The sequence below is a fragment of the Lissotriton helveticus genome, chromosome 11 (genome assembly GCF_964261635.1).
Source record: "Lissotriton helveticus chromosome 11, aLisHel1.1, whole genome shotgun sequence".
NCBI lineage: Eukaryota > Metazoa > Chordata > Amphibia > Caudata > Salamandridae > Lissotriton > Lissotriton helveticus.
In genome coordinates, this window is record NC_136072.1 from 496,850,905 (window position 1) to 496,862,984 (window position 12,080).

At 47.7% G+C, this 12,080-nt stretch overlaps 1 protein-coding gene across 2 annotated transcripts in view; it reads right to left on the reverse strand.

The window, feature by feature from the left end:
* Positions 1-12,080, reverse strand: part of LOC144791434 (erlin-2-B-like) — a 234,193-nt gene that overhangs the window by 112,268 nt on the left and 109,845 nt on the right. For both annotated transcript variants that reach the window (XM_078666119.1, XM_078666118.1), the window contains exon 8: positions 9,148-9,206. In XM_078666119.1, coding sequence (XP_078522245.1) covers positions 9,148-9,206 — 59 coding nt within the window. The remainder of the gene's footprint in view (positions 1-9,147; positions 9,207-12,080) is intronic.

Below are 12,080 nucleotides of genomic sequence, written 5' to 3' on the forward strand. Positions count from 1 at the left end.
GGACTACCTATATATCCCCAGGGTCTTGTTCATTTACCGGGATTTCGTAGTGGATGTGAGCAATTGGGCCCCACCGTGTTGTCCGTGCCGACGACAGGCTACTGTTGCCAACTCTTCTGCGGTAATTGAGGGTCCCACGCGAGACGACCCGGGGATTAACGTCTTGAATCCAGCAATTCATATTATAACTACCAGCGTATCTCAGCTGCGTACCGAGCTGAACTCCCTGACCGTACTGGACTCAGACACCAAGAATCTTTGAAGACTCAGTCTTTGTGTAACGCCTCGGTTTGGCCCTACATCTCCAGCAGAAAAGGGTAAAGCTGATAAGACACAATCTAAGCTGCAGTTTGAGCAGCGCAAGTCGGGGAATAAAGAATCAGATGGGGCTCCATCATAGGATAATCAGACTGCTGAGACGGAGGAAGCGCCTGAAGACATACGCAAAATCTTTTCAGCAATGCAGAAAAGTCTGTCCACCATAGATGGCAAAATTGATTCTTTAGCTTATCGTATGGACCGTATGTCTGAGAGGATTGATTAGCATGCCAAACGCCTTGACATGGTGGAGCACCAAGTGACAGAGATCGAGGAATCAAACACGCAGACCGACATGCACAAAAGAAGATGGAGAGGATCTTCGCTACCCTGCAGGATAGGGCCAATGGCTTGGAAAACAGGTCAAGAAGAAGTAACATCCGCATCATTGGCCTTCCGGAAACTACCCCCACTAGCAACATGTAATTCTTTGTGGAGAAACTACTGGTATCATTGCTGGGCCGTGATGTCTTTTCCCCCATGTTTGTGGTTGAGCGTGCTCATCGGATCATTGGGCCCTAGACCCCCGCTGGGTGCCACGCCTCGCCCAATCTTTGCTAAGCTACTGAATTACAGAGATAAAGACGCCGCATTGAGGCAAGCCAGGGAGAAGGGAGATCTGCAGTTCGATGGCTCCTCGATTTCATTCTTTCCAGACATCACTGCTAAGGTACAAGAGGCCAGACGCCGGTTCGCTCCTCTGAAACGCAAACTCTGTGACTACAACCTTGAATAGGCAATGCTCTATCCAGCCAGGCTGAGAGTGACTTTAAATGGTAAATCAAGGATTTTCTTGGACCCCAAAGCCTTGCAGGAGACCCTTAAGGACTACGCTAAGCGAGACAGGAATTATGCATAATTTTGGGTGAGACTTCCCGAGTGGTAGGTGATGTGGGTCTTTAGCATACATGCTTCTATATTGAAAGGATTTGCTATACGGCACCCGGGAAAGCGAGGGGACATTGCAAGTCGAACATAAAGTACTGCATTTGATAGCCGCTTGCTTATCCATTGAGACATTCTGACTGATGAGGTCTCCCATTGTTCAGTTAAGTTAATGTGGACTTCACATGGGTGGGTACAGAGGGTCAAGATACTATTAAGATAACCCATAGAACTCTGTATTCTCTGGGTGTACATACTAAGCTTTGATGGCATTCCTAAATCTCTATGAGGTAGAGAAACTAGGCAATGCTGTGGTAACATCCGCCCCTGTTTGTAACTCACTTTATGGCACTATGCCAGTTTAGTTTTGTAAGGAGGGGTTCTTCGTCCATGACAAGTTGGGGAAAGCATGGCGTGGGAGATTTTGGGCGTTATTAATTTAGACATGAAGTGTGCTGTATGTTTACTTACTACATCCAAAATGTTTACCTACTGATAAACCTAAAGAAGAGTAAAGCAGTCATGGCAAGGGTGTTTACAGCAAAGTTATTCAGCTGTAACTCTGGACCAGGGTAACAAAGTGCGATTTCTAGCATGGAAAGTTAGGGAAATTAATGATTTCAAAAGCTACGAAAGGTGCCAGCGTATCTCTCCAGGAATAGCATAGATGTTGCTCTCTTACAGGAGACACATCTGCCCCTAGACAGCAAACTACTCACTCCCAGACGATTACATGGTCCCTTCCATGCTGCTGGATTTTGTACACATGCAATGGGAGTCCTGACATGGGTTAACTATAAAGCGGTTATCACATTGGAGGTCATTGACACTGATTCATGTGGGTAGGTATGCCATCTCCAGGTGTAAGGGGCGAGGACTGGATGTATTGATTGCTAATATTTATGGTCCAACTTTGACAATCCACAATTCTACAAACAGCTACTGGGACGCGTCCGGGGGGAATCTTTGCTCCCGCAATTATGGGGAGGACACTTCAATTGTATACTAGTCCTGACGCTGGATCGCTCTGGCAGCCCCCTTAGAAGGCTGTCAGGAGCTGCCAAATCTTTAATTGACGGGATTACTCAACTAGACATGGTGGCTATATGGTGCACATGCCCTCCAGGGGTGGGGGGCTTCACTCACTACTCGGCTCCTTATAATGTGCACACAAGAATAGATTATTGGTTCACCACTAGAACTTTCCTCACACATGTGCTGGATTGTGTAGTTTACCCTCACTCATTAATTTCTGATCACGGTCCGATACAGTTAGACATAGAATGTTTACAGAAAAGACCAGCCCCATTCACCTGGCAATTTCCACCATATTCACTATTAGATAATGTCTTTAAACAAAAAATCTTGGAAGCCATTGAGACTTTCTTTGATACTAACATAGGAACAGTCAGCCAATTTGTTACGATCTGGGAGACCTTTAAAGTTTATATTCGTGGGATTGCCATCTCTAAACACTCAGGGATCATTCGCTTCCTCAGAGATAGGCTGAAATTACTTGAGGGTAGACTGGCTGAGCTCAAGAGTGCAGCCTAAGCATGGAGCAACGACCATGCGACGGAAAAGCTAAGGAAGACACTCGAAGACTACCATGAAACTGCAGATAACGAGATCAAAACATTTGGGAAAATAAGCAATTGCCAAAACATATGGCGAAGGAGAGCGCCCCAGTGCAACCTTGGCCTCATTGGCACGTAGCAGAAGGGAGGCGGTGCGGGTTACGGAAATAAATTCTGAATCAGGCAAAGTGTTGACAGAGCCCTCCTCTATAGCTGATAGATTTAGTCAGTATTACGCGAAACTGTACAGCTCCAGAACATCAGCAGATGCTGCAGTCATCCTGGATTATATTGAGCATATTAATTTACCTTGGCTGGCAGACAAGCATAGGGAGTACCTAATGAGACCGCTTGGGAAGTCCTCACTGTGTTGAGGACAATGCGCTCTGGTAGCGCTCCGGGGCTAGATGGTCTAACCGTTGCATTTTACAAAGAGTTCAAAGACATCCTGATCCCACACCTGATCACTTTGTTTGAGAAAATGGGTGAGGCTTGCGAGATGCTTCCATCTATGCGAGAGGCATTGATAGCTACTCTACTTAAACCAGGCAAGCCACCTAACGAATGTTCCTCATATAAACCGCTGTCCTTTCTTAATGTTGATACCAAGCTGTTTGCCAAAATACTTGCCAACCGCTTGGCTCCTTTGGTCCCTCAGGTGGCTGGAGCAGAACAAGCGGGATTTGTTCCAGGGCGAAACCGAACGTACAACTTATGGAAGGTGTTTGGCACTCTTCAACACATTAAGCAAGATGTTAAAGCAGCATCAGTATTTCTTGTGCAGAGAGGGCCTTTGACTGTCGAATGGGCCTTCATGTCCACTGTGTTAAGAAGAATGGGTGTTGGGGAAGTCTTCTTACAACTTGTCGGAGTGCTGTATAATTCCCCAACTGCCAGGATAAGGGTGGAGGACTTGGTGAATGCGACGATTAAGATTACTAGAGGCACCCGGCAGGGATGCCCGCTTTCACTGCTTTTATACGCCATAGTGGCAGAACCGCTGGCGCGTGCACTTAAGGAATACCACGGGCATAAAGGGATACGTTTCCCGGGATACAACTTAATTGTTTTCCCATATGCAGACAACACCATCTTATATGTTAGAGATCCTGAAGTCAACGTATCCCCAGTGCTGAGAGAGGTGGTGCGATATGGGGAATTTTCAGGTCTTAAGATAAATTGGAATAAGTCCACAATATTTCCGCTGACGCCAGCCATGGAGCCTATAGAGCCAGAATTTCCCCTTTCATGGTCCACTGACTCAGTTTGTTACATAGGTATTGAGGTCGACATGAATCCGGAGCTGGTTTTTCAAGAGAATTATGGCAAGGCAATTACTAAGCTGGAGGAGGAGCTAGAGCGGTGGATTTGCTTGTGCTTGTCGCTATTGGGCCAAATCTCTCTGATGAAGACGTGGTGTTACCTAGATTCCTTTTCATGTTTCTCAATATTCCGATGGTCCTCCCCACAAAATGTTTTAGACAAGTTAAGTCACTTACGGTAAAGCTGGCCTGGGCAGGTAAGCAATCCCGAGCTGGATGGAATATTCTCACGGTCCCTTACTCCATGGGGGATTTGGATCTCCGGATTTAGAACTCTATTAGAGTTGTGCAGTGCTCACACGCATACTATTGGATTCACCAAAACACAGCTCTCCCGCATATACAAATAGAAAAAGTGGCTACCGCCCTTGACTTTCTTCTGTTCAATTGTTTTGCACCCCATCTAGAAGTGCTGGGATCTTGGATTCAATCAACTCTATGGCGCATGCATGGCATAGCTCCTGCCTGTCTTTTTAGTAGGTTATCTTGTATTCCCCCGCGACACCACTGGAATGGTGTCAATGGTTACCAACCTGCAGGGAAAGAGGTGGTGAGGGCAAGGAGTACAATCAATATTACCAAAATTGGGGATCTATTTGCAGGTGGCACAGCTCGCAATTTGGCAGAAACAGAAGCTGAGAGTCACACTACTTCTTCGCTGACGAGGTTTCATTTCTTTAGAGTGTGGCATGCCCTTCGCGGGTTGCTCGGTGAATACACAATAGAGCCACCGGAGTATGCCCCTCTATCTCACATACTTCTTGCAGATTCCCCTAATAAGTCAGTATCTATCATTTATAGTTTAGTGCAGGATGAACGCAAAAACACCTACACTAAGGCCAGACTAGAGTTGCAAAGTGACCTAGGCATGAATATTGATGATACCACATGGCGGGACTGCTGTGAGTCCATTAGGCGCATTTTTACTCAACTATAGACACAGATTTATACGATTTTATTTCCTAAATAGAACTTATTACACCCCAGCCAGACTACACAGATTCGGCCTTAGAGACTCCGCTGAGTGTGAAAGATGCAACACTGATCCAGCGGGATTCATGGCACCTAGCTTGGTCATGCCCAGTCATAGCAAATTTCTGGAGGTTGACTTTCCTGAAGTTAGGCAACATCATGGGCACGCCCCTCCCTACTGACCCATTGCTGGCACTCCTTGGAAATTCTAGACTGCTGAAGAAAGAGTTGCGCAAATTAGTGGATATGTAATGCTTATTGCGAAGAGTGCTCAGAGATGGGCTCAGGGCCCGGCCCCCACACATGCAGAGTGGTCTAAGGACATGTTATACTGCAATACGCAGTCAGAACTATATAGTGATATACTACCCCCACAGAATTGCCCCAAGAGTTTTTGGAGCCTGTACCAGAGTTACCTAGCCGCAATGGACTAGAGTGCGTCAGGATGAAAGGGACTGGATGGTGGCACTGGTACATGCTGCTGATGCCCTTGCTTAAGTGTTGCTACAGGGGGAAATTGGTTAACCTTAGCCATGAATGTAAGAGTCACGATACTGTATCCTGTTAAAGTGCTTGCTGGGCCTTGCCCTGTTTGAAATGCTCATGATACAAATGCTTGTAATGTAAACTACGCTATTCTCTGTAAACGTGCACAAAGTCATATGCTATAACCACAAAGGATGTTCCGGGGGGGGGGGGGGGGGGAATTCTTCTCTTTTTCTTTCTACACCTTTGACATGTTTTGTGTTGCTGCAACTTGTGTACTATTCATAATAAACCTATATATTTTTTTTTAAAACAAAAAACGTTATTCACGCAGATAAACCAGAATTAGAGGCCACACCAAGAGGTTCCAAAATCAGCGATAAGTGTCTAGTTTATAGAACGCAGCCTCACGATTATGATAAAGTACTTGTGCAACCAGCCCCCCAGGAAAATAAACCTTTCTGAGGCATAGGCAGAACAGGGGCGCAGCTTTTAAGATTGGAGAGGGAGTGTGAGCTTCAGATTTCCCTACAATCACATATTGGCAAATAATGTTAAAATAAACATTATACGACATGCAGGGTGCGTGAGAGAGTTAAAGGGGCAGTGGAAAAGGAGACGAATGTGGATTGGCAAGGGTACTCAGTCAGACAAAGCAATATTTTGTAACATAATCAACATTTGTTAAGACTTCGAAAGCAGAGAGTGAGTGTGCGTTTTTGTCCGTGTGTATGTAAATATTCTTGATGAAAGCCAACAGGCACCTCACTATCCCCGAGTGAAAGCACCTGTCCCCAACTATTTGCCAGAAAATATATTTTTTGAGGGGGGTGGGGGCAGGGGCAACCCCCCCCCCCACCCCCCCCCCCACCCCCCAAGCTACGCCCCTGAGGCTGAAGCTAGGCAAGAGTATGCTCTCTAGCTTGTGGCAGAAGGAGACTTGCTGCTCAGGCCTGTGCACCTTCATGCACAGGGGAGTTCAGACCACAGGATTCCTCACAGTTAATTGTTTGGGAGGCGCAGAAAGGATCGCGATGATTAGACAAAATCTTTACGGCCCTAACTGTCTTGTAGAAATGATGCTTTCATTAAAAAAAGAGCCCTTTAAAGCATCCTTTTCTGCTGAGCCACACGCTGAATAACCCCCTCAGGTAACTGGCTGGCTCAGTGCGTCTAGAAGCCGTTTAAGAGAGATGGATCACAGACACCCAGCGCCAGGCACTGCGCGCAGCTAAACTCCCACTCTTACTTTGCTCATCATTCACGTGCGTTAACTGCAAGTTCCGCTTTCCATCCTATAGCGACTTCGCTTCGAGCGTTCAAAGCAATTTGGGTGTAAGGGGAATTTAAAGCGACAGGAGGCCAGGTGCCGCAGTAGCAACCTTTACACCCTCATTTCAGCAGGCAGCTATCAAGTGACGGGGCACTATTTGGCCTTAGAAGGAAGAATAGTGCTAGTTTTTTTGCTCTCCAAGCTTAAGAAAGTTCCAGAACCGTCATCAACTTGACTTCCTACACCTCCTTTTGCAACCGTAAGATTTCCTCTGTATCTTTGGCATTCCTGTGTGGTACGATCATTTAGGCCCGGCGTAATTTCCGTACTTCCGGCATATTAGTTATATTTACAAGTGAAATTTCATGAAATTATACTACTTGGCGTAATTGGGTGTCGCTTGGGTAAATAAGTTTCGCAGGAACACCGAAACAAGGCAAATGGACGGAATGCTAACAGTTCCTGTTAGCAGTAATTACGTTTTTAGCACAACTTGTATTTATTTATTTTTTAGCAGAAGTGCATCCTCATATCTAAAACCGACGCGAGGATGCATTTCACGCAAAAAAAACATAGCATAAAATATCAGTTGAAAGGTCGGCTTAATGTTCCGAAATTTCGCATAATTACTCGCCAGGAAGCTACACGAATTTCGGAACACCCGCAGTAAATACATTGATCATCTATATACAGTAGCAAAGGTGACAAAAGAAGAATATCAAAAGGAAATCTATCAGTTCCTTTAAAAGTAAAAAGGAATGAAATATTCATGGTACTCTAGTTGATACAGATGAAATTATGCTTTGCACATGCATTATGCTGAAGAGACCTGCACTGGGATAAACAACGACTTAGCAAGGAGAGCTCCACTGATAGTCTTTCAGCCAAGATCACACAGTGTGTTAATCTTCACCCACTTAGAGAGAGCGGCTTCTAAAATGGGGAGCCTACCATGCTACTCTAAAAAACATAGGCCCAGTTTTCACTAATCTATAACACATTTCATGTTGGTGCCGCAAGGTTGTGTACTGAAACCGAATGTCCTTCCATGTTTCCCACTTGAAAGGCATTAGAATCTCAGTCTTTGGCATGTTGTCTCACAGCAGCTTTTCTCTGCAGATATACAGGGTACTCTGGAGTCGACACACATTGCGCCATCAAAGAAAAAGTAGATTCTGGCTAGGATAGACTTTAGTTGGAACTTCCAAACAGCTGAGCCTGAACCGCTCATCTTAAGCAAGGCCCACCTTTAACAGACTCACGCACATGTCACATATGGCGCGCCTAAACGTCAAATAGGGGATGGTCTAAAGATATTCTCAAAACCATACGAGGACTGCTACACCTATGGGTGTTCACTATGATCCTAGCACTTCAGATGAGTACTTTTCTGCTGTCTTCTGTTCTCCCAGAAAATTATGGGTGAAAAGGATACTGCATTCACACCAGGTCCTGTATTTTGTCTTTAACACATGTACAATGCAGCCCACAATGTTGTGAAACTCACACAACTGGTGTTTCACTGCTGCATGCACACCAGCCACCCAGGGCCAAGCCTAGAGACTATCAACCTAGGCCAGGCTGCCGCGGCAGTTGTGTTTTAGTGGGGGTATAGCTGCTTCTAGCAGTTTGGTCTCTGAATCGTCTTGGCCTTCTGGTCCTCCCTCCTGGGGTGCCACACCTTGTGGGGAGTGGCCTGGCGCCCATCAGGGCCCCACATGGTTTCCCGAGACCTTAGCATGTGCTATAGTTAACATTTCTATTGGGTTCGGTAGTGCAAATTGGTCTACAATCACACCTCTATTGAGCCCACAAAGCTCAATAAATATCCTAAAGTCCATTGGCCCTTATGTGTCACTACAATAGGTGCAATCCGCTCCATGGGAGCTGCCACGGTCACACACCATCTGCTGATTCTACATCAGAGACTCTACTCAGTTGCCTTTCAAGGAGTGGCTGTTCCTCTGATCTCTGATGATTATGATCCTTTTTTTTTCTATGTTGCAGTTTCCTTCATAAAATAAATATAGATTGTGAAAAAAATACACTAGCAATACAATTTACCTTACAAGACAATAGTCACGCAAAATATTCACAAAGTTAAAAGAAACACAATCCAAACCTGCCACCATCTCACACAGAGTAAAAAAATTTAATGATGTATCACCGCTTACGGCTCACTAATGTGTTTATGAGAATTAATTAAGATACCGAACATGGGTTGCACTGAACAGTACAGAGGGAGCATGGTATTCGAATATACTCAATATCTCTCCCTTTTTCAGTACCTCTTTCAAAGAGCATACGTACTTACATGAGTTCATAATTTCTACGAATCGTTTCTGGGATGTTAGGCTTTGTAACTCGGACAGCCTGGTGGAGAAAACAAAAAGAGGAAAGAGAATATTCATCAAGAGTTCACTTATGATTAGAAGTCAGGACTTCCTTGCAAATTATTAATACGAGTAGCAAACACTGTTCCTCATAAATAAAAGGTCATGCTTTACAAATATCAATACAATGACACATTTTGTGAATAATAAATACATTAAACTTTCACTTCTCTCTTTTCTATTCCACAGTGTGCTTGAGCTTTATGGGATAACTTCAGGATACTGGGATATAGACATGCCGTTGAACTCTGGGACCTACTCGACTCAACCTCCCCAGACGATGCCTTCCTGATGGAGACCTGGCTGAACCCCGCACCAGACATAGCCATAGCCATCCCGGAAGGCTACAAGATCACCCGCACGGACCGCACCAACACAGGAACTACTACTTTTGATCATTGCAGGAACATTCTTAGAGTCTCGACCAACACAGACGACACCCTCAGCACCGCCGAACACCTGCACTTCCAGATCCACACCGACCTCAAACCCACCCTCAGAGGAACCTTCATCTACAGACCCCCTGGACCCAGACTACAGTTCAGCGACTCCATCGCCGACTTAGTCCGCACACACGCCCTCGCCTCCACGGACATCCTCCTCGGGGACCTGGACTTCCACCACAAGAACAACAACTAAACCAACTCCACCACTCTGATTGACAACCTAGCCAACCTCGGACTCAAACAATTCGTCACAACACCCACCCACTCCGCCAGTCACACGCTTAGCCCCATCTTCTCCGCAAGCCCCCACGTCTCCTTCAACCACACCACTGAACTTCACTGGACCCACCATTGCTGCATCCACTTCATCTTCAAGAAACCCAGCAGATGCCTCGCCGCTGCTGGAGCAAAGTCACCGAAGACCAGCTAACCAGCACCCTCGCCCAGAGCCCACCCGCCGACCCCACCAACCACGACACCGCCGCCCGCAATCTCAGACAGATGATCAATGACTGCAGCAACACCCTTGCCCCGATCAAGAAACCCTCCAACAGTCACACCAACAAGAAAGCCAGCGGGATCACTGAAGAACTCCGGGCCTCCAAGCAAACCTGCCGAAAGCTGGAGAAGATCTGGCTCTGTGAACGAACACCGGACAGCCACGCAGCCCACAAGAACGCCACCCGCAGACACCATCACCTCATCAGATCCGCCAAAAGGGCCTCCTTCAAAGACCGCCTAGACAACAACACACACAACAGCAAAGAGCTCTTCAACATCGTGAAGGAACTCTCCAACCCCAGCACCAACACCAACGACGTCCCACCCTCGCAAGACCTGTGCAACTCACCTTCTTCCACCTCAATATCGCAGACATCCACAACAGATTCAATGCCAAGACCGCTCCGACAACCACTGAGACCTCCGCCCCCACGACCACCATCTGCACCAACCGCCTGCTCTCCTGGACCAACATCAAAGACGACGACACCATCAAGATCATGAACACCATCCACTCCGGATCTCCGTCAGACCCATGCCCACACCACATCTTCAACAAAGCCAGCACAGCCATCGCACCCCATCTCCAGAAAGTCATCAACACCTCCTTTGAGACAGCAACCTTCCCGGAGAGCTGGAAGCACACCGAGATCAACCCCTTACTCAAGAAACCCAAGGCGGACCCCAAGGACCTAAAGAACTTCCGGCCCATCTCCCTGCTCCCAATACCGGCAAAGGTCATCGAGAAGACGGTCAATGAACAACTGACCCGCTACCTCGAGGAGAACAATATCCTGGACCCTTCCCAGTCCGGGTTCTGCAGCAACCACAGCACAGAGACTGCCCTCATCGCCGCCACCGATGACATCAAGTCCCTGCTGGACAATGGAGAAACGGCAGCCCTCATCCTCCTGGACCTGTCAGCAGCCTTCGACACAGTCTGCCACCACACACTACAAATACGCCTCCACAACGCCGGGATCCAAGAGAAGGCCCTGGACTGGACCACCTCCTTCCTCTCCGGCAGAACACAGAGCACTCGCCTTCCCTTCTTCCGCTCCGAAGCCATCGAGATCATCTGTGGCGTAGCCCAGGGCTCATCCCTCAGCCCAGCTCTGTTTAACATCTACATGGCACCACTCGCCCACTTCGCCTGTTGGCACGACCTCAACATCATCTCCTATGCCAATGACACCCTGCTGATCCTCTCCCTCACCAAGGGCCCCCACACTGCCAAAACCAACCTTCACGAAGGAATGAAGGCCGTCACTGAATGGATGAGGAACAGGCGACTGACGCTGAACTTGGACAAGACGGAGGTCGTCATCCTTGGATCCACCCCTTCGGCCTGGGACAACTCCTGGTGGCCGACCGCACTGGGAACCACCCCAACACCCACCAACAACGCACGCAACCTAGGGGTCATCCTCGACTCCACCCTCTCCATGACTAAACAGGTCAACGCCGTCTCCTCCTCATGCTGCTTCAACACCCTCCGCATGCTCCGCAGGATCTACAAGTGGATCCCGACTGAAACGAGAAGAACGGTCACCCAGGCCCTTGTCAGCAGCAGGTTAACCTACGGAAACCCCCTCTACGCAGGAGCCTTGGCCAAACTCCTGAGACGGCTCCAACGCATCCAGAACACCTTTGTATGCCTGATCCTCGACATCCCACACCACAGCCACATCACACCCCACCTGATTGACCTGCACTGGCTCCCGGTCAACAAGAGGATAACCTTCAAGCTCCTCACCCACGCACACAAGGCACTCCACAATACCGGACCAACGTACCTCAACAGGCGACTCAGTTTTTACACCCCCACCCGCCAGCTCCGCTCCGCCGACCTCGCCACAGTCCCCTGCTTCCGAAGAGCGACCTCCGGCGGCAGATCGTTCTCCCAC